The 26381-nt window shown below is 45.9% G+C and overlaps 1 protein-coding gene across 1 annotated transcript in view; it reads right to left on the bottom strand.

The window, feature by feature from the left end:
• Positions 1 to 26381, bottom strand: part of ANO2 (anoctamin 2) — a 378292-nt gene that overhangs the window by 273202 nt on the left and 78709 nt on the right. Inside the window, exons 4-5 of the mRNA XM_027593890.2 lie at positions 22164 to 22262; positions 1352 to 1503 (exon numbers count right to left, since the gene is read on the bottom strand). Of these exons, the coding sequence (XP_027449691.1) occupies positions 1352 to 1503; positions 22164 to 22262 (251 nt within the window). The remainder of the gene's footprint in view (positions 1 to 1351; positions 1504 to 22163; positions 22263 to 26381) is intronic.

Raw genomic sequence — 26381 nt, 5'->3', positions numbered from 1 at the left:
GGAAGGGGAAGCATGGAAGAGGCACAGAGCACAAAAAGAACAGCAGGCCAGGGGGTCAACATGCCAGTCCCAGTTCAGCCACTTCATGCTGTGTGACCTCGAACAGCCCCCAGGCCTTGGCTTCCTCTAAAAGACAGACAGTTCTATCTGAATGGTCACCTCATGAGGGGAGGTGATATTGTGACTTATAATAAATATATCTTTTGGTCTTCATCCCAGGCTCCTGACTCACAACTCCCCAAACCCTTGGAATTTCCTGAGCAACAAGAGCAATGGGAGCATCTTTTGTCATAATATTTGGTCTCCTGCCTCAGTTCCTGAAATCGCTTCAGAGCCACAAAGGTGAGATGGGTGTCTTGCTATGCATCACAAGTCCCTTTCCACCACAACTGGGCTTATGTCAGGGAGGTGACTTTTGGAAATCTCCTAAAGATGGAGAGAGGAGCAGCTGGTTGCCAGGGGAACCAACCAAGAATAGAGGGTTGGAATTTTCAGCCCCACCCCTGATTTCTGGGGAGAGGACAGGGGCTGGAGGTTGAATCAATCTCCAATGGCCCATGATTTAATCAACCAAGCCTACATAACAAAGCCTCTATAAAAACCCAAAAGAAAGGATTTGGAGAGTTTCCAGGTTGGGGAACCAGAACATTCCCATGTGCCACCATGTTGGGCCCCACGTTCCACAAGGACACAAGCACTCTCATTCAGAACCTCCCTTTCTGCATCTCTTCACCAGGCTGTTGCTTTGTATCCTTTGTAATAAATCAGGAAACTAGTGAGTAAACCGGTTTTCTGAGTTCTGAGAGCTTCTCTAGCAAATTAATCAAACCCAAAGAGGAGGTCGTGGAAACCTCTGGACTACAGCCAGCCAGTCACAGGTACAGGGAACAACCTGGACCTGCCGTTGGCATCTGAGGAGAGTACATGAGGAGGCAGCTGGGGACACAAAACTCCTGAAGCTTTATCCTCCTCTCTGGCTGATGACAATATGTTGGAGTCCTGTTAGACTAGGAACTGGGCAGAACAGTTGCCCCACAGAAGGGAAACTGGTATCCGACCATTTTCTCATAGAGTCCCGAGGTTTATGGCTGCGTGCTCCATGATTTGCCATCCATCGTGCCAAAGGACTGAAATGGCAGGTGTCCCTACAAGCCACTGGGCAAATTTGGGGGAGCTCTTTGGGATAGTGTCACTTAGGGAAGGGGATTCAGGAAGCAGATCCAGGGAACTCTTGGCTGTGAGAGCATGCCCCCTCCCCTATCTCCCAGGCCCTGGGGCTCTCACTGTGGGAGCTGTTTGACTTCCCCTCCCATCCCCGCCCACATCCCTACCCCCCAGCGTCCATACTCACAGGTACATTTTCTCCCTGGAGAACGGGTAGGAGAGGTTTTTCATCTTGTTGTTACTGTGCTCCGGAACTCTGGGTTTCAGGGGCGAGCTCAGTGTCTGCAGAAGTTCATTGAACTTCTTTGCAATGTTGCCTTCTGATTTGATCTCGTACATCTAGGGAAGGCAAAGCCACAGGCCTAAAAAAGGAGGCCACATCCAACAGAGAAGAGTGACTCACTCACAACCACGGCAGCACAGGGCACCGAACCCCCAGTGGGGGACACTCTGGAAAGAGGAGGAGACTGGCAGAAGCAAGCAGAGGCCTTCCCCCACCCGCCGCCGCTGCTTTCACAAGGGCGTGGGCTCCGGACCTCCTCTCGGTCCTCTGTGTGAATGGAGGTACCCGGTGCAGAGAAACAAGTGAGGAGGCCAAATTCGCTACATGACCTCATTACCTCATCTGAAGAGAAACAGAAGACCTACTACGTGAGTCGCCATACTAAGTGCTCTAGACAAATTAGCTCCAACGCACACAGCAAACCAGCTAAGCAAGCACTACTACTCTCATGCTACGATGAGTAAATTAAGGCTCAGAAAGGTGTGATGCCATCAAGAAAGGTCACACAGATAGTAACTGAGTGACAGCGTGATTCTAACTCCTCAACCGAATCGAAGTCTGCACTCCACAGCTACGCCATGCCCCTATGTGATCACCCACATCCCTTTCTTTGTGTGTTCCTCCTAGGAAATATCTGATAAATGAGTCTGCCTTCAAAGTATTAAAACTAAGGAGTACCTGCCCTGAGTAAGGCATAGAGTTAGTACCAAGATAATTATTGACATTTATAGTACATAGAGCTTTTCATAATGCACAGGGTGCTTTTGCAGACACTGTAGTTCTTGGTCTTCCTAGTTTATAGATGTAGTCTTTGAGACATGGAGGTTGTACTTCTCATAGCAAAGCCATGGTGGATTAAAGATGGCCACAAATTTTATACACAGATTTTCCTCTTAAGAGGTGCTGTTCTGTTCCCACCCCCTTAAATCTGAGTTAGCTCTGTAGCTGCTTAACCAGTACAGAGAAGGGACACTATGCTAGCTACATCCTTAAGAAGGTGGGCAGTTCTGCTTTGGTCTGCCTTGGTCTCTGGAAGCCCGGTGCCTCTAGGAGGAAGTCAATGGGGAGGTTAGAGGAGTCCGAAAGACAAAGGACTTAGGCTGAGCCAGGCCTTTCAGCTGCCCGGCCATGCATCAGGCCTATGAGGGAAGTCTTCTTGGACCCTCCTGCCCAGCTCAAACCCCAGCTAAATTCCACTGAGTGACCCAACTCGATACTCCATGGAACAGAAGAATCCCCCAGCCCAGCTCTGTTCAAGTTTCTGACCAAAAACTCATGAGAAAGAAAAAAGTGACTTGTGTTCTCAGCTGCTAAGTGTGGGCTAATTTGTCATGCTGCAAAAGGAGACCAGAACAAGAGCCAACAGCCAGATCTTCTAGCTTGAAAGCCGATTTTCTTCTCTATCACGATATCCCTCCGGGGGCTTAAATCTAGAGAGGCAGTAAAACAGGTATGAAATACAAGAGAGACAGAGATAAATGCCACAAAAGTCACACAAAGTATTTGGGGGTTCAAAAAAAAGGAGACAGGGCATCCAGTTGATGAATCAGAAAAAAGTTTCATCCAGGGAGTAGCATTTCTGTTGGGCTTTCACAGAAAGGTAACTTTCTTTTGTTATCATTTTGTTCTTCAACAATATAGTAAGTTGGGGGAGGGGAAGAACATCCCCAATCTAACAACTGAAATATAACCGCGGTTTATTTATTCTAACAAAATTTTTGATGCATTTTGATTTTATTTCAACTCCAAAATTAACACCATTCTAGTAAACAAACAAACCAAAACCACAAAAGTATGTTAACTAAGTGTGACCAGCTCCTTTTACTTCCAACCCAATCCCACCCTCCTTTCCAGAGGAAATCTCTACTAACAATTTGAAGTACGTTTCATCCCACTTTCCACACACATTCTTTTCTAAACACAACTATGATCATATTTCCTGTATTGTTCTACCATTTGCCTGTTTCACTTAGCAATATAGCACAGATATATTATCTTTCCAGGTCAGTTCACATACAACTACCTTAAGGAATGCATAATATTACACAGCAGACGTGAATGTTAATGGGTTGAGTCATTTCCCTAGTGACGGGCATTTATTTTATTTTCTATACATGCATTATCTTGTTTGATCATACCTCTTTATTAACGTTACCTTATAAATAGTTTGAATGAATAAGGCTGGAGGAGATGCAGGAAAAGACGTTCTAGGCAAACAAAAAGGTAGAAAAGTTCAAGCTGCACTGAAGAAGGGTGTAAATGGCCCGGTTTCTGCAGCACATAGTGTAAACCAACTAGGAACTGCACTGCCGGAGCATCTGAACCCCCTGGCAAAGCCTGTGTTCTTGACAGCTCTACCCTACCGCTTCATTTGCTAAAGCATGAGTTATCATGGGGGAAAAACAGTGTGCAACTTACAATAATGCCTCTATTGTCATTAAGTTCCTGACCATCCTGCCCAACCTCTCCTTCACGCACACTGGTCACTCTAATGCAAAGGGTTTACCCCTCAGGAATCCTTGGGCCTTGAGGGATGGGGGGCAGAAAGACGACCCCCTCATGGGTTCCCAGAACACATCTCACAGGTCATCCCAGAGGGCAGGTGCTGACCAGGCACGGGCCCTGCACTGAGGCTGCAGTATGCTCATTATACCCATCACCATGTGTCTTTCAATGGCAAGTGCGTGGAAATTGAAGTTTCAGAACAGGAGGGAAGCTGATGGACTCTGTCTTCCAGATGCCTTGGAATGACAGACTTGGACCCACCAGGGTACTTCTTCTTTGTCTACTTCTCTCCACATCCACCTCTGCTTTCTTCGTCTGGAAAGCCTTCAACTACTACAGTAACTGGTTTCCCCATATCTTCTGCTTAGAGTTACCAAGTTTACCAAAGAAAAATTCAAGATGTCCAGTTAAACTTGAATTTCAGATAAACAGTGAACCATTTTTTAGCGTAAGTATGGTCCCATGCAGTATTTGGGACACACTTAGACTAAAAAAGTATTCATCGTTTATCTGAAATCTCAGTTTAACTAGGCATCCTGTATTTTACCTGGCAACCTTACTCTTGTCCACCTCTAATTCACTCTCCACACTGGAGCCAGAGTGATGTTTCTGAAGCAAGAATCTGATATCGTCTCCCTGTAAAAAAGCCTTCAACAGTTGCATTGTTCTAATGATAAAGAGCAAGGTTCTTAACATAGCCCATGTCTTCACACAAAGGTTTTCACACAGACCCTGTAACAGTCTCCATGTTTCTCTGTCCCCATAGTCTCTTGCTCATGGCACCCAACCACTGGCCCTCTTGCAGTTTTCCCAACATGCTGAGCACTTGACACTCTTCATCTCCTCCCTGCCCCCACCCCTACTCTGTTCACACTTGATGCCTCCCTCAATCATCACTCCCTAGGGAAAGTCTTTCCTGGCTTCCAGACAAGGTCAAGTCCCACCTTCACAGTATTTCATGGGCCCAAATTCCTCTCCTTCATAGCACTTACTGCAGTTATAATTCCACATTTATTTGAGAAATTATTGGATTAAAGACTGGCTACCCTACTGAACCATGATCTCCATGAAGGCAGGATACTGTTCAAACTTTTCCCTATCTTTGAATGAATGAATGAATGAATGATAAATTTGGGGGAAACCAGCACTGATGATGGCAGTTGCTGCTGCTGAAGGAGCCCAAGCTGGGGACGGAACAGCCATAAGGTACAGGTCTGGTAGAAATAAACCAGACTGGAGAATAAAGCCAAAAGCCCAAAGTCTCTGGCTCCCTTCCTGTCCTTACCACCTACAAATGTACCTGGGCAGAGGTCAGGAATGCCTGTATTCAACTGGTACAGATTAATCACCCAGCAGCTGTCTCAGGGCTTTGTTCTCGCAGAAGGTTAGCTGAGAACTTCCACACAGTTCTTGACCCTCACCTTGGCAGTGGATCTGGTAGAGCTCAGGTAGAGAAACACCTAAGAGGAGTAGGCACCTAAGGTATGTCTTTGGAGGGACCAAGCATAGCCCCAGGATAAATTTTGACTATTTCTTAATGAAGGGGTGGGGGGGAGAGGGGACTCCAAATCACTGAAAGCAATATCATCTGCCTCCAGGTAAATTGTAAAAGGTATAGAAGGCGAGTCTCACCAGAAACATCAAGGGAATATACGCTCCACAGCCCTGACCAAGACCCCACACAAACATGCCCAGGCTGAAAAGTCTGACTGACTTATGCTGGAAAGAGATTTCCCAGACTTCAGGGACTCATGCGGGATGGAGCCAGACACATACCCACAATAAAACACAGGTGGGTGGCCCCATGGCCCAATGCCACGGACACTAAGCTTATAGGAAAAAGGACCCACGCCCTACCTCCGTGCCTGAGCATGCGTTGTACCTATTCCTAAAACTTCTTCCCTTCCTTTTCACCTGGACGACTCCTACCTCTCCTTCACCTTCTAGGCTTAAGCCTTAACTTTCCCAGAAAAACTTCTGGGAAAGTTGGCCACTTTGAAATAATGGTTGCTGTGGTCTGAATGTTTGTGGCCCCCTGCATGCCTGTGTTCCCCCAAAATCCATAGTTTGAAATCCTCATGCCCAATGTGATGGTATTAGAAGGTGAGGCCTTTGGGAGGTGACTCAGTCATGAGGGTGGTGCCCCTTCCACCGCATGAAGACAGAGCGAGGAAGGACAAGCTATGAACCAGGAAGAGGGCCCTCACCCAACCACACTGGCACCCCGGCCTCAGACTTCTAGCCTCCAGAACTGTGAGAAAGAAATTCCTCATTTATAAGCCACCCTGTCCATGGTATTTCATTACAGCAGCCCCAATGGACTAAGACCATGGTTTTCAGGATACTGGCCATCGGGCAACAAAGTTCCTGGGAAATAGGAAAAAAGCAAGATGGCTGCTGGGATGGCTCCAGCTCACTACACCATGGGGCAGGAAGGGGAGACAAGTGGAGCCTGTCAGACCCCTGAGCTGAGGAGACAGAGCTGTAAGATTGGGGAGGACGGGGCCACCGGAGGTCACAGGACAGAGTAGCCCAGAGGAGAGAGCTTCACAAGGAGCCCCAGAGGTCTGCAGAAGGCCCCCTGTGAGTATTTGCCCACATGGATACAAGGGAACTAGCTGAGTCTGGAGAAAGAACCATCTAAAAGGACTGAAAATAGCACTTCTTCCCATCAGGCAGAATGGAAAATCTCATCCTCCACAGGGCACTGGATAGAGTACTCAGGTCCACTCAGTAGTGCAGGATAATTAGACCCTAGACCGTGCACTGCTCCAGATCCACTTAACAAATCATAAAAGAAAGAACTAGTCTAAGTGCCTTATAAAGTATTGTCCAAGTCTAACATTCAACAGCTTTAAACATTTAATGAAAAAGAAACACTCATGATGTTTCTATGTTTCAACGTTGTAGGCATCTCCTAGATGCCAGGCGCTGAGCTTGGTGCTTGATCTGCTAAGTGCTGGAGAAGCAAAAAATGGGGATGACCCTTCCAACACCGAATGCTCTGCGATGTGTCCAGCACTTCCACAAGCACGATTTTATTGGGCTCCATGAAAACTCTGCAAGTGTCCCTGCCAAGTAGTATTAGCATCACTATTTTATAGATGGGAAAACTGAGACTCAGAAGGGCAAGGAATTGCCAGAGTCAGTGGTGAAACCAGGCCTGAAACCCGGGTTTCCTGACTTCCCCATCCAGGCTCTTTCCTTCAACCTTTGATCCTTGGAAGGGCTCCATGATCCCCCAAGGACACAGGCTGGAGCTCCCTTTCAGTCTCCACCAAACCCAGCAGCCCAGGCTCTTCTCTTGTGTCCAGCAGGATCCAGGAAAGGCACCCTGATCCTCTTTATTATCATTAATATGCTTGGTGGCGGCATCGTTGTTACTGTTATTCTTGGACATCAGAGAATTATGAACATCCTCAGAAATGGCAAGACACATGTTAGCCAGCTGTTCCCCATTATGCCCTCCCTGGGTACACGATATGCCTTTCATGTGCTTAAAATCATAAATAATTTTTAAAGTATGTTACTCTTATTTTTTATTCCAGGGCTCAAATGTGGTTCTCATAAAAGCTCACTTTGGCCTCATTGTCACAGTCTAAGAGGTTTACCGAGATTCCTTCTTTTCTTACTTCTTTTTCCCCTCTTGTCTCCCTCTGCCTCTCCCCTCCGGAGGGGCACAGCACTGTGGTCTGAGGGCTGATTTGTTTCCTTCCTGCATTGGAATCATGTTCCCTCCTGGGATGCAAGGAACCAAGGCTATGGTGATATCTATCATGAACAGATACATAGTACTGTCCCCATTTTACAGATAAAGAAACCAAGGTACAGAAAGTTTTACTAACATGACCAGTGTCGTACAAACATGAAGAGGTTCAATGACCTCAAAGATCAAGGAGAAGATATAATAATATGAGCTGTAAACAATACAGTCTTGATTTTCTATGAGTCCCTTATCTGTAGTGAGCAAAGAAGGCCTCTTCTTACAACTTGTAGGAAAAGTCAGCAGGATGAGCAGAGACCAAGCATAAAGATGGAGGTGAGCCCAGCTATGAGCATGTGTGTCTGCTTACACCCCATGACCCAGAATGTATTACTTCCAATTATCTGCCTCTTTTTTTAAAAAGATTTTATTTATTTATTTGACAGAGAGAGAGAGAAAGTTAACGAGAGAGAAAGAGCACAAGCAGGGGGAGCGGCAGGCATAAGGAGAGGGAGAAGCAGGCTCCTCGCTGAGCAAGGAGCCCGATTCAGAGCTCGATCCCAGGACCCTGGCATCATGACCTGAGCCAAAGGCAGACGCTTAGCCGACTGAGCCACCCAGGAGCCCCTATCTGCCTCTTCTAATCTATTTATGCTTTTCTCTGTTCCTCTGGTCACTGGATAATTGAGGGTCAACTGTTATTATTTACAACAGCTCGTTCACCTTGAGAAGTAGGGCTGGGATGAAGATTATCATCACACCCACTTACTGACATTTACTTGCAAAAGGAATAGGCATGCTGAAACATCAGCATGGAGCCTGGCACTGCAAGCCACCAGCTGGATGAGGGTAGATGCCTCTGGACTCAAGAAGTTATGAGTAAGAGAAGCTAAAGATGCAGCAGAATTTGTCCCCTGTTCTCATGCCCCCGTTGGTACCTGAGGGCAGAGAGAGGGTCACATGTGCACACACACACACACATACACACACATACACATGTGTGCACACTCTGCATCAGACCTGAGGAGTCCCCCACATAAGCATTTACCCTTGCATGTAGGTGTTAAGCTATTCACCAAAGCGCAAACAGCACCAGGAGCCACTAAGATCAGCTGCATCCTAGACCCCACAGGGAGACACTGTGTGACACCAACAATGGGAATTAACGTTGTTAATCCCTACCTGTCTGTGCCTACAGGTTCATTTCCTGCCTGATGCACCACTGAGTCTGGAAAGTGATATACTTAAAAAACGCACACTCTCCCATCGTCTAGGTCTGTATTCATTTATGGTTTTCAATTCTGTTTTGGTATGTCCCCTACACATGAATGAATGTTTGCTGAATTTTAAAAAATGGGCTAAAATCCAAACTACTTACATGGCTGACAAAGCCCCTGCGAGCCGTGCCTCCTGCCTCCCGCTGCACTGGTATGCAGGCCTCCTCTCATTTCCCCACCCCGGCTTGGCTTTTCCCACCTTGGGACTGGATGACATGTGCTCCCCTCTCCTGGGAAGGTTCTCACGTGCCCTCCCCACCTGGCAAACCCCAACCCAACCCTCGGGTCTAAGCTCAAATGTCTCCTTCCCTCACCGCCCCCCCGCACACACACCTAAATTGGTTTCCTCTGGTTGGCTCTCTGTCCACCCTGCTCTTTTTCCTCTGTGGGTGCCTCCCAGCTCATACAGCTCTCCTCTGAATCTTCACCATGCTGAAGCCACATGGTGCCAGGACCAGTTGTAGTCACCACTGAATCACCCACCCTCAGCAGGGTCATCTCATAGCTAGTGATACTCAACAGGTATTCACTGGTTGGATGGATGGATGGATGGATGGATGGATGGATGGATGGATGGATGGATGGATAGATGGATGGATGGATGGATGGATGGATAGATGGATGTGTGGATGGGTGGACGGACGGATGGATGAATGGATGGATGGATGAACGGATAGATGGATGGATGTGTGGATGGATGGATGTGTGGATGGATGGATAAGTGGATGGATGGACAGATGTGTGGATGGGTGGGTGGATGAAAAAAACGTAGCCTTCCAGAAAGGCTAGGAACCCCTCCACACAACCTAGCCCCATTCCAGGTACAGCGAGACTTCCCAAATGTTTCTTGGCAATTGAAGGAGCAGCTGAAAACTCAGATCAGGGATGGCCACTAGGGTTCATGGGCTGCCAGCCCCACCCCTACAGGCAGCCTTAAGGGATGGCAACGGTCCTCCCAAATGCCCTCAGGTGGGCCCTATAGCCCATTCGGCATCAGTCTGCAGCCCGCTGCTACCATAGATTAGGTGTGGTATGTGGGACCCCTTCTTTCATTCATCATCCCAGGTCCCTTCTAGGTGCTTCCTGCACCACAAAACCAAATCCCTGCTGTCATAGAGCTTCTCATGTAGTGGGGAGACAGACAACCAAACAAGGACTCAAATACATGACTCAGGAGTGGGCAGCACCGAGTGTTAGGAAGGGAAAACAACGGAAGGGGGTGGAGAGTGGCAGGAGGCCGGCCTCGTATAGGGTGATCAGGGAGGCCTGTCCGAGGAGGGGACATATGAACAGAGCCCCCAGAGATGTGAGGTAGTTAGAGAAGGTCTTCCAGACAGATGGAAGACCAAGGTGAGATGCCCTGAGATGGAAACAGGTTTGGCATTCTGGAGGAACAGCAGGGAGGCCAGTGTGGCTAGAATAGAGCAAGCAAGTAGGGAGTGGTGGGAAATGAGTTTCTGTACCAGAGGTGGCAAATATGGCATCTATTTCAGGTCCCTGACAGAGACATTGTCATTCCTGGCCCCTCTATGACCAACAGCCCTTCCTGCCTATAGCAGGAATCACAGAACACCCTCAGGTTGGACCATGCCTCAGCCATGGGACACATCCGTGGTCCCTGTCCTTCCACCCAGTGCCCATCCTCAGACTTTCATTGGTGCAGTGCTGGTAAATGCTTACCAACTACTTGAAGGAGGGGGCTCGGTTTGCTGATGTGTAACATCTGTGGATTTCTATGGTATAAATAATGCCCACCGTGGCCATTTTCAAGCTACCAATGGTGTAACGACCAGCTTGCAAAATTCCTGAAAATGTAACAATCAGATTTCAAAAGGTGTTAGGAGTCACCATGTCAACAACCCCAGTTCTTACTAGGTAAGAAGAGCTCCATCCAAGTGCCAGAAGCTGACTGCCCCTGCCTGCTTCTTTCCCCTCCTGCTCACCCTTCCCCATACACTCTCAGGAGCAGCCATGGCCAATCTGGAAGAGCGCCCACATGGCCCAGTTACTCAGGACAGTCCTGGCATACTCAACATCTAGTACTGTGTCCTGGCGTAATCATAGAGCCCCACTTGGGATGGTAAATTCAATGGTCAGCCTGCCCGCTGCCCTCCAGCACTAGGTCCGGGGTCCAGGTCCCAGCCAGCCCCAGGCTGGCATGTGCTGCCCTAGTTCAGAGAGACATGACTCGAGGCTTTAAAATAAGAAAGCCACCACTTCTATCTCCATTTTTTTTAACCCTGAGTCTTAAAAAAAACTTAATACAGCCATTCACGTTCACTTCCCATTACATTTTCATATTTTCAGCGTCACTGTTTCTGAGCCCCGCATCAGGCTTATCCACTAACAGAGCTGCGTGACGTGGGCCAGGCCTGTGTGGTCTCACCAGGCCCCTATGCACGTCTAGAACATGGCCATGTGCCACATCAGGTTCCTCGCTCAAACTGCAGCACGTAGGTGGCATCAATTACCTTGTTTTTATTTTCAAAAATGAGAAGCATTACCAAAAACAAAAAAAGGAATAAAAAGTCAAAGTATTCTGCACTCTTTCCAACCCATTTAAATAGCAATCAAAGAGTGTGCACCAAAAGCCCATAAAGATATCAAATACAAACATTACCCTCTCAGCTGCACCTCTATTAAAAACAAATGTCTAGGAACAGACAATGACAACATGCGGCAAGGCCCCACCTACAGCCAACCCTACATAAACACCAACAGTTCTGGTTCATTTGAAAATTACTGCTGGTAATAATAAAAAGAGTCTGCCCTGAAAGGCATCTTGAAGGCTGAGCAGACAGTGACCTTTCTCCCTGTGAACAGGGGGTCTACAAGCTCTCCATCCTTGACAAAGCTCATCGAGTTTCTCTTGCTTCTTACTTTCTGATCACCAGAGAGGATTCACTGAACTCTCAAAATAGCCCCAAAGAGTAATTAGCTCACCACCCAATGAAGGAAGGAGTTGGTCAGGATGAGGAGGGAAAAGAAGGTGCCTCCTGTTCTGGAAGACTGCATGAACTGTACACAGCTGTGAACTGGAATCCCACTATTACACTGTGGGTCACAGCCACAAGAGGGTCCTGGGACTGGGGGAGCAAGCATGATCTGGCATCCATCAGCCAATCAATCTAGTATTTACTGATCATCTATTATTTAGGCAATATCAGACTACAGTTTGCAGGGAACACACAGGAAACATAAACTATAGTTCCTACTCTCAGGGGGTGGTAGGGGAGGGCTTATGGCACCTTTGGAGACACAAGAGTATAAGGCATCCAAAGTAGTTAATGAAAAACTAACCGATGAGAAAAATCCTGACTGTAGGTTGCCTAAGAATCCATGTAAGGAATAAAGGAGGGTCTATGAAGGCAGTGAGATTTGGGCTGAAACACAAAGGAGGAGTTTCTTTATTGATTATTGTACATGTAGAGAAAATGGGGAGATAATTCCAGGACCAGAGGCAAATACTGAAAGCATTTGAAAAGGCTCCAGCCCCTGGAAGAGAGAGTAAAGTACTCCCTCTTGACAATAGTCTAAATCAGGGAGCTCAGTGCAGGCTCCACAGAGAGGCATGAGCAGGAGAACTCAGAGGAAACCCAGTGACATTACCAGGCTCAGGAACAAAGGCAGCCCCAGATACAGAGTAGGGACCCACAGGCTAAGTGTACTACCTCATTTAACACACAGCTTGAAGAAGTGTCAGATGTGGGATACTTTTACTCTTAGATATTTGGACACAATCAGAGTGTGAATGACTCCACAGGAGTATCTGTCCTTGGGTCCCTCCACTAACATCAACAATAGGGGGAAGAATGAACAAATTTACTAACTCAATTGACTAACATGTGGACCCCAGCATTTTAAAGCTATGATAGAGAAGTCAGGCCCAACCTCCAAAATTTACAGGTGAGAAAGCTATAATCCAGGACTGCTAAGTAACTTATTGCACCATCCAAAGCAATGACAAAAGAAAGATTCAGCTGTGTTACCTCTCCAAGCACAGGAGTATTTAATCTAGGATGGAGTTTCCCAGAGTATGTTCTGCAGATAACTGGTTCCCTGGAATACCTAGGAATACACCTACAAATAACCTATGAGTGTTCAGCAGGAAAAGAGTAAATAAAATGGAACCGTGCTCTTTACTAAAAGTCTTCTGAGAACTTTTAATTTGTCAAATAAACTGTATTAATTAGTGTTTCTAGAGTTTGTTAGACCATGAACTTATTTTAAAACAGAGGACCCCTGGAGTGCCTGGGTGGCTCAGTCGGTTAAGTATCTGCCTTCAGCGCAGGTCATGGTCCCGGAGTCCCAAGATTGAGCCCTGCATTGGGCTCCCTACTCAGCAGGGAGTCTGCTTCTCCCTCTACCCCTCACCCTGCTCATATTCTCTCTCTCTCTCTCTAATAAATAAATAAAATCTTAAAAAAAAAAAGAAGAAGACCACTGTTCTTCAGTTTAGGCTCTGAGAAATGCTACTCCAGACCATGCTAGCTTAAGCCTCATTTTGGACTCATTAAAGTGAGGTAGGAGCACGGCTTTGCAGTCAGCCAGAAATGAGCCCTAGATCAAACCCCTTCATGCCATGTGACCTTAGGTAAGCTTATTAGCCTCTCTGAACCTCTTCCCTGGGCTTGGGCTTGCATTACCCCAATCTCAGCCTTGGCCTTCACCTGGTCTTCTCCCCTGCGTGTCTGTGGATTTCAATTCTCCTTCAGCCTGTCCTTGGATTTGGGCCCACCCTACATCCAGGACAATCTTGAGATCCTAACCTAATGATATCAGCAAAGACCCTGTTTCCAGGGTCTTTTTCCAAACAACATCACATTCACAAGTTCCAGGGTTAGGGCTTCGGCATATATTTTTGGACACCACTGTTCAAACCACTACAGAAAGAACTATGGACCTTAAAAGCACAAGCACTTATGATGGTTAATTTTATGTATCAACTTGACTGGCCATAGGGTGCCCAGATATTTGGCCAAACATTATTCTGAGAATGTCTGTGAGGGCGTTTTTGGATGAGATTAACATCTGAATGGGTAGACTGAGTAAAGCAGCTTGCCCCCCTAATGTGGGTGGGCCTCATCCAATCAGTTGAAGGCCCGAATAGAACAAAAAGATTGAGTAAGAGGGAACTCCTTCTGCCTAACTGAGCTGAGACATTGATCTTTTCCTGCCCTCAGGCTTGAACTGAAATAGGCTCTTCTTGGGTCTCAAGCCCGACAGGCATTTGGACTGGAACTTACACCATTAGCTGTCTTAGGTCTCCAGCTTGCCAACTGTGTATCTTGGGATTTCTTAGCCTCCATAATCACATGGAAAAATTCCTTATATATATAATACACACACACACACACACACACACACACACACACACACACACACACACACACTCACACATCTTATTGGTTCTGATTCTCTGGAGAGCACTGATTAATACAGGCCTCAAACCTGGATAACTGAGAAGAGGTGTTCTGGTCCTGGCCAGAGTCCCTGAAGCTGGCTGGACACCAGGAGCCAGAGGGAGGGTCTTCCCGTGGAGCTTCTGCAAAAGCCATACTTACCAAATCAGAATCTCTAGAGAGGCAGTAGTAGGTACCCGAGCACCTTCCAATAATTTACAAAGCTTAATAGAATTAATATTTTCCTCTAAGGGGCCACTCAGGCTAACCAAAATGCCAAGTGGTTTTGCTTTTTACCTGGAATTATAGTCTTTCAGTGTGGTAACACAAATTTTCTCACACTGATCAGAAATTTCTTAATGGCAGTTACATATGTTTTCAGTTAATGAAAATGAAAAGATGAATTATTCTTTAATAAATGCTGCTTAGTAGATAAAAGATATTTCCAACCATAAATTCCATGGAGAGACTTAAAGGATGAATGACATTTCTGCTTTTTTGTCTTTGAATCATCGGCTCATCAGAAATGGACATACATTACTTCATACCAGAATCCACCCTGCACTACAGTTTAACGTGACTTATCAGTTCTTATCCAGAAGCATTTAAGAAATGGCTATACCAAGAATATTCCAGCACCTTATATGCACTCATTACTGAAAATAGGTCCCTTCTATTGTTTGTGTCCTGTATATAACAATTATGCTTTAACAACAGGAAAAAGTTTGCTTCCTCTGCCCAAACGGATGCTCATTGCCACGGATTATGTGAGCCACAGTCCTTTCTGCCTTGGCTCCCAGGAAGCTCAAAGTGAAATCTGTCACACTTGCATGAATCACTCTGATTTTCCATTTCTACGATCATCATTTCCCCTGCACTTACTTACTTCCCCTAATTACAGGGTTCTTTGTTATTTGTCCTTTTTAAAAATGATCCATATGCATTTATGACTTTGGTTGTAATCCATCGCAAGTCCTGTTTCGGGAAAATAGGCTAAGATCTGAATTAACCCCAGGTTTGTGGGGGCAGAGCCAGGAGTCAAACTCATGTCTCCATTTGCCACATCTCCTGTCTATCCCTTGAAATGGGTGCCTTTGAGGCCTCCCTCCTGTTCTGTGGGACTGAGCAGCCTTCCTGCTGGCTCCTTGGGGACTGCATCACAGACCTCGCGTATGCAGCCATTATGTTTAGGGATGCCCCAAGGAGCCATGCTCTAGGAAACAGAAATCCCCCAGCACACAGTGCAAAGGCCATCTGTTCCTGCCTCTCCCCAGATTCCGTGTCTGGGCTTCTGGCTGCCTTGGCAGGTTGAAAGAACTGGGTCTGATTTCCCCCAACACTGCAGATGCTGGCTGTGAAGGGAAACAGCAGGAAAGAGCCACCCAATATTTGCCAACCGTGCTGCCCTCTGCACCTCACATAAGACCAACAGTAGCGATAGAAGTCACAGTACCAGCTATCATGTGTTGCATGAGCCTCTATGCTAGGCATCCCACATGAGGATGGCTCCTTACAACAGCCCGCCACAACATTTATTACTCCTGTTTTGGAGATGAGGCTTGCTCTAAGGCTGCTTTCCTAAAAAGGTAGAACTTGCTAGAAGTTAATAGCCTCTACTTGCATGCAAAGGACTCATAAGCTAAAGTCCTCACAGGCTCCTGGGAACAGCAAATGTGGCCCCTGCAACATCAGTCTCTCTACTCACAACAGCCACGTAAGTTTTGACAGACTGGACAAAAGTGATTTTCACCCACCCCAGGCATGTGGCTTCGTCCAAATTCAGGGGACTCTGGCTGGATTAACATGATTTCATGAACAAGAATGGATTCTGTTACCTCCCCCTTCTCTGTTCCCAGCCTTGTCTCTGCTGTAGGGAGCACCTGGAGAATAAGTGAAATAAGGGGTACAAGAGGGGATGTTCGTTCATGTGGATAAAAAGTTGAAGAGAGAAAAACATCAATGCTGGTAATAAGCAAAGCTGAGAAAGCACCCATTTCAAACCTTCCCGACCTCCCTGGGGCCAAAGGCCAGGCCTCCCCACCCCGTTCCTGTGCATGGATGTTGAGTATGTCTCATAAAATGCTGGCTCTCCCGTTGTTGTTTTTGGAAAACGAATGCTTCCTTCCAAGGTTCCCCCTCCCAGTTAATATCTGTGTTCAGGACTCCAAGTCCCTGGACACATTACTATGGATTTGTCCAGGTTTGAGATCTCGATTTCGTGATTTCCTCCCCATCTCCCTGGTCTCTCCAGACCCTGCTGAGTTATGATACAAACCTCCACCAGCCTGGGGGATGCTCAACTGATCCTACGCCATGCCTTAGTCTTCCTCCACGTTCCCCTGGCCACCAGGATGTGCCCCTATGCAAATGTAGTTTATTCTCCTTGTAGTCACTTCCCAAACCCACTAAAACAGGAGGAAAATGCCACTGGCCTCAATGCTAGCCTTCTGCAGACTGCCCTGTCTCATCCTCCCTGTCAGAAAATGGGTGTAACCCCCACCTCTACCCTTGTACTCAGGTTCTCAAATTGACTGTGAAAAACATATGCATCCTACCCTGCCGACTGAGTTATATCCCCCCTCTCCTGGTCATGACATTTCCTGTGAGGTCAGCCATTGCTTTCTATGGTACAAAGATCGGGCCGCATGGCTTGAGCCACGGAAGGATGCCACCACAGTCCACCTGTGTCAAGTCTGGGACCCAGAAACTTTGGGGGGAAGTTCTTTCTGTTATATCTGCAGCCTTCTAGGAGCCACCACCTGGCTTTGCTGTCCCCAGACTCCCTGGCTCATCATATTTATATAGAGACCTGTGCTGTGCTGAGTTGCCATTTGAGACAGTATTTAATCCATGCTTTGCTGTCTGGGTATGTGCGTTCCTCCTGTTGTGCCCTTTGACTATAAGCTCTCTGAGAGCCTGGATTATTTCTGTGCTCTGCAGTGTCTCTCCAAAGACCCTCTACAGTGGGCCCTCCAACAGTGCGACTGCAGGGAAGCTGACTGGGGGACTAGGAATCGAAAATGCACACAAAAATATTCAACTACACAGACACAATGATAAATTCCTATATTTCCATAGCACTACTTAGGAGTTAGAGTCTTAGAACAACATTCAAAGAGAGGCACCTGGGTGGCTCAGTCGGTTAAGCATCTGCCTTCGGCTCAGGTCTTGATTCCAGGGTCCTGGGATTGAGCCCTGTATCAGGCTCCCTGCTCATCGGGGAGTCTGCTTCTCTCTCTCTCCCTTTGCTGCTCCTGCCTCCAACTGCTTGTGCTCTCTCTCTCTCAAATGAATTTTTAAAAATTTTTTTTAAAAAGGCCAGCCTTCTAAGAAAAATAGGGCAGGTATTATTATTTTTTTTAATTTTTTATTGTTATGTTAATCACCATACATTACATCATTAGTTTTGGATGTAGTGTTCCATGATTCATTGTTTGTGCATAACACCCAGTGCTCCACGCAGAACGTGCCCTCTTTAATACCCATCACCAGGCTAACCCATCCTCCCATCCCCCTCCCCTCTAGAACCCCCAGTTTGTTTCTCAGAGTCCATAGTCTCTCATGGTTCGTCTCCCCCTCCAATTTCCCCCCCTTCATTCTTCCCCTCCTGCTATCTTCTTCTTTTTTTTTCTTAACATATATTGCATTATTTGTTTCAGAAGTACAGATCTGTGATTCAACAGTCTTGTACAATTCACAACACTCGCCATAGCACATACCCTCCCCAATGTCTGTCACCCAGCCACCCCATCCCTCCCACACCCCCAACACTCCAGCAACCCTTGGTTTGTTTCCTGAGATTAAGAATTCCTCATATCAGTGAGGTCATATGATACATGTCTTTCTCTGATTGACTTATTTCACTCAGCATAACCCCCTCCAGTTCCATCCACGTCGTTGCAAATGGCAAGATCTCATTCCTTTTGATGGCTGCATAATATTCCATTGTGTATATATGCCACATCTTCTTTATCCATTCATCTGTCGATGGACATCTGGGCTCTTTCCAGTTTGGCTATTGTGGACATTGCTGCTATAAACATTGGGGTGCACGTACCCCTTCGGATCCGTACATTTGTATCTTTGTGGTAAATACCCAGTAGTGCAATTGCTGGATCGTATGGTAGCTCTATTTTCAACCGTTTGAGGAACCTCCATACTGTTTTCCAGAGGGGCTGCACCAGCTTGCATTCCCACCAACAGTGTAGGGGGGTTCTAGGGCAGGTATTATTACACCCATCTCATAGATGAGGAACTGGGGCTCCAAAAGAGGAAGTGACATCCCAAAGTCACACTGCAAATACGTGCAAAACCAAGGCGAGAAGTCTGGGCTTCTGAGGACTCGCCTAGCCCAGTGCCTGCCACCCAACGTCTCCAAAAGGAAAAGGAAGAGGGGGGCGGGAACAGCCTAACTGCCCATCCACAGATGAACGGATAAAGAAGATGTGGTATGTCTGCACATTGGAATCTTAGTCAGCCATGAGAAACAAGGACATCCTGCCATTTGCAACATGGATGAACCTTGAGTACAGGATGCTAAGTGAGATTAAGTCAGAGAAAAAAAATGTACTGTAGGGTCACCTGTGTGGCTCAGTCATTAAGCATCTGCCTTCGGCTCAGGTCATGATCCCGGGGTCCTGGGATCGAGTCCCACATCGGGCTCCCTGCTCGGCGGGAAGCCTGCTTCTCCCTCTCCCGCTCCCCCTGCTTGTGTTCCCTCTCTCGCTCTCTCTCTCTCTCTCTGTCAAATAAATAATAGTAATAAATCTTTTTAAAAAATGTACTGTGTACTACCACTTATATGTGGAATCTAAGAAGCCAAACCTGCAAAAACAGAGAGTAAAGTGTGGTTACCAAGGAACCAGGGAGGTGAAGGGATAGGACAGATGTAGTTTAAAGGTTCCTACTTGCAACAAGTAGGAAATAAGCGCTAGAGATCTAATGCAGAGTACAGTGACTACAGACAAGGATGTTGTATTATAGCCATCAAATTGGCAAAGAAACTAGAACTGAATTATTCCAACCACTAAAAAGAATAATTATGGGCGCCTGGGTGGCTCAGTTGGTTGGGCGGCTGCCTTCGGCTCAGGTCATGATCCTGGAGTCCCGGGATCGGGTCCCGCATCGGGCTCCCTGCTCAGCGGGGAGTCTGCTTCTCCCTCTGACCCTCTTCCCTCTCGTGCTTTCTATCTCTCATTCTCTCTCTCTCTCAAATAAATAAATAAAATCTTTAAAAAAAAAAAAGAATAATTATGTAACAGAGGTGTTAATTATTGCTACAATGATAATCATATTACAATACATAAATGTACCAAATTTACAGGCTGTAGATCTTAAATTTACACAAGGTTATATCAAATATATCTGAATTATTTTAAAAATGAAAAAAAAAGACAAAGAAGGAGGGAAATTCAGAGATGGCTGCATTGTAATATGTCCTTGCCCTCATCATCTCATCTACAAATTCAAGCGCAGGCACTACCTAAACTACAGGTAGTTCCAGTAGACTAAGCATATGGGGGCACATAACTCTGCGGGAAGATAGGTCATTTAAGCAGATCTATGCTGTCAAAGGTATGAGCCTGTGAAAGGACAAGCAGAGATCAGGGGTAGGCACTACCTGGGGGCTGAGTCTGGGAATGAGGAGGAGAAGGTGGTAGAGAAATGAGAGGTATGGCAGGATGCCCCAAGAACAGCGAAGGAGGCTAGGAAAAGGCATCAGGAGAGAGAGGTGGAAGGGGAGGGAAGAAGGATGGGAAGGAGAGCAAAGAAGAAAGAGACATAAGAGGGAATAGAAGAATACACACTTTTTCTATGTCTCTAGCTTTCCTCCTATAAGGAGCATCTGGGAGATAGAAGCCATAGCATGGGCATTAGAGTTTTGCTCACCTTCTTTCCAAGGGTCAGCCAGCAAAGATAAAACACAAGAAGCAAGATACAAATAGAATGAGATTAAGAGAATGTTTGACACTCACATAAACCAGAGAAAGGAGAAGAAATATATTGAAGTTAGAAGCAGAAGAAAGAGAAGTGAAAGGGTTGGCCAGGTTAGGACACCACCAGGGGGAAGCAGAAGCTTCCATCCAAGACTGAGACTTGGGATGAGTCGAGGAGAACATCAGTGGAGGAGGAGTGGAGGGCCATGACAAAGATGGCACCTGCATTTGAGGACCATGGGCTTAGGAGCAAGAGGTCCAAAACTAGGAGACAACACAGCAGTGCAACTGAAGGGGAAAGGACCCTGGTGTGGTCCTTGTGAAAACAAGACACTCAGACAGGTGACCCCAAAACATTTACTTTTTATTGGCAGAATGTCTGTAGCTAATATTCATGTCTGCATTTGTTCATTCTTTGAGAGTCATTTGTCCACCTGCCATGAAAGTATCATCTGTCTTAATAAGCCTATAAAAACAGAACTCACAGACTTTACCCTTCTTGAGTAGGGCATTCGTGATGGTGGCACACATGTGGTATTTGATGAGTGAACTGTGATGGAGACAGTAATCTGTTGGTAGAGAAGATGGTATAAATATAGCCAATGCCACTCATCAAATGGCATTGCTGACTCTGAGGATGGCAATGATAGCACAGACAGTGCTAAGAAGGCAGGTGGTAACAGTTGTGGTGCAGAAGGCAGCAGACATGGAGTTCTGTTCATGACAGGGGTGGAAATCATGGTGATGGCGGATGGAATGAGGAAAACGATCTCTGCAAAGCTAGGTCACCACTTATAAAACACTGTGTGTGTGTGTGTGTGTGTGTGTGTGTGTGTGTGTGTGTGTGTGTGTGAATGACAGGGAGACACAGAGACAAAGAATCAGAGAAAGAGAGAGACAGAGAGACATCATCTATATATCACCCATCATTAAACTAGAGTAGAATCTGCCCCAGGACCCTTCCTAGAGTCATCGCAAATGGCCAAAGTCCATAGCCACTCCTTTCCCCTAAAATGCCTAATAAAAAAGAATGGTAAATCTGTGGACACTTTCCCTTTCTCTTTGGAAGTGTTTGCTAAATTTTGGTATACAAGGACACTCACCTACAAATTCCCTGGGGAGATTTTAAAATCATACATAAACTATGTTGGCTGAAATGAACCTCAAAAATCATCTGAACTGTGTGGTTCTCAACTCAAATATGCATCAGAACCTACCAGGGATTTTTTTTTCCCACAATACTGATGCCAGAACCTCATTCCATATGAACCACCTGAATCAAAATCCCAGAAGAGGGAAACCAGCATGAACATTTTTAAAACATTCCCCAGATGATTTTTTTTATCAACTCTCCTGTTAAGAACCTTCTATTTTACAGATGAGACAAGTGGAAGCAACCACCACACAGTACTTAGGGGCAGAGTCACAACCAGAATAGGGATCTTTGCAGCAAGTTTGGTGCTATTCTCCCTGCATGCCGCTGACCCAATCACCCAATCAGCAAGGCTTGCTGTCTGCTCTCATTGCTAAATTTGCTCAAAAAAAAAAAAAAAAAAAAAAGTGCTTGGTAGGGTTGGGACACCGAGCAGAGGGAGAAAAGAGGTATAACAGAGTAACCAAGAAGCTGCACCAGGGCAATGTCTGGCTTCTTGTGAAGCACATCCCAGGTGGAGCTCCAAGGTGAAGGGATTTCCCAAGCCCAGCCCCTCTCTGCACCCCAACTTTCTTTCCCACCCTACCCACATCACCGCCCCATACTTAGGGTCCCTTGGGAGTCAAGTGCAATTTCAACTCCACAAAATCTCATCCCCCAAACTCTGGCCTTGTTCCCACACTATTCCCATCCAGCCAGCCCTCAGGAGGCCTCCAAACCCAGAAGAAACATCCTCATACTTTCTTGGTGGGGACTTTGATCTTCAAGAACTCCGCCTCTCTGGCCAGCACCTGCCACGGGGCGTGTATCCGGACAAAGATGGATCCCTGGCTTTTACTCTGTAAGGTACAAAGGAAAGAAGAAATGGAAACACTTAGAAGGACATAGCTTAAATTCCTGTCTCCCCAACTCTCCCGAACTAGAAGCCCTGACCTGGCGTTTCTTCAGTTTCTGGTGTTTGTTCTCTTTTAAACTTCACCAGGACCCAGTCCCCTCCCACCCGTATCCCCTTCACCAGCTCTGTTCCAGAAAGGCTCTCATCAAAAACCACAGAGTACCGTTCCCAAAGTGTGGTCCCTGGAGGCTTGGTGGCTTCAGAGGAAAAGAAGAATGAAAACAAGTCTGTCCGCAGATTTGAAATGTAAGCAATTATGATTTTCGCGGAAATCTTACTCCACTCTTCAGAGCAGTTAGAGGAGTTACCTTTGCTGGCATTCGGTAAACAGCCTGCCACTCATCCCATTCACACAGTTTCATTGTTTATTGTTAAGTCTGTGTTCCCATTGTGCCATGTCATAGCCCCAAATGACAAAAGTGGCTCACCAAAGCCCAAAAGTAATGATATAAATAATAATGTAAACAGTACAGTGCAAAATGACATCATAAACATAAATCATGAACAGGGCTCCAATGTGAACACAGATTATGAATCTATGTCCCAGCATAAGTGATTCTGTGAGTGTAGTGATTTCACCCAAAAATGGAAAGGAAAGGAAATGCAGTGATGAGTATTTGAAAATTGGGTCTTATTGACTCAGTAATCCCCGTCACAGTGTCTGTGATGAAAAATGGGTTGGATTATGACAAGAAGCCATCGGTTTCTCCCCATCTTCAAATAAAGCCTCAAATTCTTTTCGAAACAAGCACACAAAGAAAACAACTACTTCTGACATTAATTCAATTAGTTTTGTCACTAAAGAATGAGAGGAAACCAAAACAAGTCAGAAAAAATGGGCAAAAGCCCCATTCTTGGTGAGAAGCTTCTAAAACCACCTGCAGAATTCATTACAAACATGCTGTTCACTGAGAAAGCAGAACAAGCCGACGGCACCATCGCTTCATCAGGTGAGTACTGGAGATCACACGGAACCTGGGCACCGGGCTGGGAAGGTGCTGGTGTGCCAGCCAGCCTGCCACTGACATCGGCGGGCAGCCGAGGGGCAGTGTGGGAATCCGGTCCTAGTGCGTGTGCTCTACAGAGAGAAAGCCCGCAGCTTCTTGTTCTGCTGACCTCCTACACCCCATGAGGTTTCTACTGAATTCCTGCGTATTTTGTGAAGCAGGAAGCACAGAGACCAGGACTGAGAAGACATTGACTCTATGTGCAGCAAAGGTGTTACCACTCATGTAAAAGCAGGTGTCCCCTTTGAAAATCATTCTCCAGCTTCATTCACAAAGAATGAATGTGTTCGGGGCACCTGGGTGGCACAGTGGGTTAAGCTTCCAACTCTTGGTTTCGGCTCAGGTCATGATCTAAGGGTTGTGAGATCGAGCCCTGCATCAGGCTCTGGGCTCAGTATAGAGTCTGAGATTCTCTCTCTCCCTCTCCCTCTGCCCCTCCCACTCATTCTCTCTTTCTCTCAAATAAACAAATCTTTAAAAAAAGAAAATGAATGAATGTGTTCAACAATCCACCCTCTGGTCTTGATTTTGTGTTGAGGATAACAATGGAAGCCCGCCACACACAGCCTCTGAGCATCTCCTTCTCTAGTGTTCTGGGCAGAAAAATAGGTGGCACCCAGAGGACCCCATTCCCCCACAGAAGTACGCGGACCATGATGATGCTCACATGGCAATGAATAAGATTACTTTAAACAGATACTTTACGATGTTTGTAATGCAAGTGAAGACTATCTCTATGATGCTGAATGGCAGTCCCACAGTATATTCAATAATTCGCACATCCAGAACTTACCTACCCCCCACCACTTCGGGGATGAAAGCTTGTGATTTATAAGGGAGAAGGAGGAAGAAGAAACAAAGATTTTGCATGAAGATTGAACTGTGGTATGAAAGTCCCAGAGAGTTTGCAAACATCTGAAAATTATAATAATCGTGATGTGTATTTACTGAGTGAGTATCATGTACCAGGACAGAGCTAGATGGTCATGTACTTTAGCACAAAGAATATTCACGGCCATGCTGTCAGCAGGTATTATCACCTACTCCATTTTACAGTTGAGGAAATCCTCAAATTAAATTTTCCCTGCAGGGAAAATTTAAATTGTTGGTCCAAAGTTACACAGATAGTGTGATAAAAAAAAAAAAAAGTATTCGGATCCAAGCAGTCCATGCTCTACCTGATGATTTTCTTGTCCACAGAAGACAGACATAACATGTTCCAGGCAGAGTTACAAACCACCTCCAAGGTCTGTAACAGAACATAAAGACATGGTTTTTGGACTAAAGTCAAATCAAAAGGTGGATAAGGAATCTATGAGGCAGACCTAAGATGAACACTCAACTTTCCAGCTTCCAAGGATGACACTGTTCTGCCAAAACACTGGAAGTGGCTTTCAGCAAGAATCTCCTCAATTTCTATGTCTGTCTATGGTTACAACATCCAGGATTACTAGACGGAGTCATCCATCACTTGCTCCCACTTCTAACTGTAATTTAAGCTTTTCTAATTTAGTGAAAATGAAGGGTAAGAAAGGAAACCATCTGGGAAGCTGACCTGTAGCCCCAGCTCTCCATCATGGCCCCAAGAAAGACGTTTTTGGTGAAAGATGGCAAACAGTACCATCCTTCTCAAAGAGATGAAATCATGACTATTACTGATTTTAATATATGATGTTTTGTCCTTACTTTTAAATTGTGATGAATGTCCCCGGGATTTTTAGGTGAAAGGTAAAATTGTTTAGCCATTGTGATTTTAGAGGGTCTATTAATTGCAGTCTGACCTCTTTGCTACTTCCCTCCAGCAAAGTATACTTCTCCTTCTTCTTCTCAAATGGGACTTGTTTTATTTTTTTTAATAATTTTTTATTGTTATGTTAATCACCATACATTACATCATTAGTTTTTGATGTAGTGTTCCATGATTCATTGTTTGTGCATAACACCCAGTGCTCCATGCAGAACGTGCCCTCTTTAATACCCATCACCAGGCTAACCCATCCCCCCACCCCCCTCCCCTCTAGAACCCTCAGTTTGTTTTTCAGAGTCCATCGTCTCTCATGGTTCGTCTCCCCCTCTGACTTACTCCCCTTCATTCTTCCCCTCCTGCTATCTTCTTCTTTTTTTTCTTAACATATATTGCATTATTTGTTTCAGAAGTACAGATCCGTGATTCATCAGTCTTGTACAATTCACAGTGCTCACCATAGCACATACCCTCCCCAATGTCTATTACCCAGCCACCCCATCCCTCCCACCCCCCACCACTCCAGCAACACTCAGTTTGTTTCCTGAGATTAAGAATTCCTCATATCAGTGAGGTCATATGATACATGTCTTTCTTTGATTGACTTATTTCACTCAGCATAACCCCCTCCAGTTCCATCCACGTCATTGCAAAGGGCAAGATCTCATTCCTTTTGATGGCTGCATAATATTCCATTGTGTATATATACCACATCTTCTTTATCCATTCATCTGTCGATGGACATCTTGGCTCTTTCCACAGTTTGGCTATTGTGGACATTGCTGCTATAAACATTGGGGTGCATGTACCCCTTCGGATTCAAATGGGACTTGTTTTAAATGAAGATAAAAGCTGGAATGCAATCGTGCGGTGCTAACATCCAGTTGTGTCCCTTTCAATCCATGCGATATTGTTACCTTCTCATAAAAAGGAAATCACACAAGCTGACCTGAGATGTTAGCTGGTGTGACTGGCTATGTCTCCCGGAGAAAAACAAGTACTTAAAAACCCCTGAGCAGAACCATCACCAAATGCAGAAGCTCTTTTTACTAACCCCGGAATCTAAAATTAAAGGGAAACACAGATCCAGCTTTAAGGGGGAAAAAAATGGTTTCCTTCTTCTCTAGGCCCAACTGATGTCCATTCTTGCCTGTATTCGGATTCTCTCGGGGCAGAGCAGGGGAGTAGGAAGAGCTTGGGCTCCAGATAAAAACAGATTCAGATCTGAATCCTGGATTTTACAGCTGTAGGATGTTGGACAACGCACTGAACCAAATGAGCCTCAGTTTCTTTATCTGAATACTGACAAAAA

Source organism: Zalophus californianus, chromosome 9, assembly GCF_009762305.2.
Source record: "Zalophus californianus isolate mZalCal1 chromosome 9, mZalCal1.pri.v2, whole genome shotgun sequence".
Taxonomy (NCBI): domain Eukaryota; kingdom Metazoa; phylum Chordata; class Mammalia; order Carnivora; family Otariidae; genus Zalophus; species Zalophus californianus.
The sequence above is the reverse complement of the archived record's forward strand: the minus strand, read 5'-3'. Positions and strand labels throughout refer to the sequence as shown.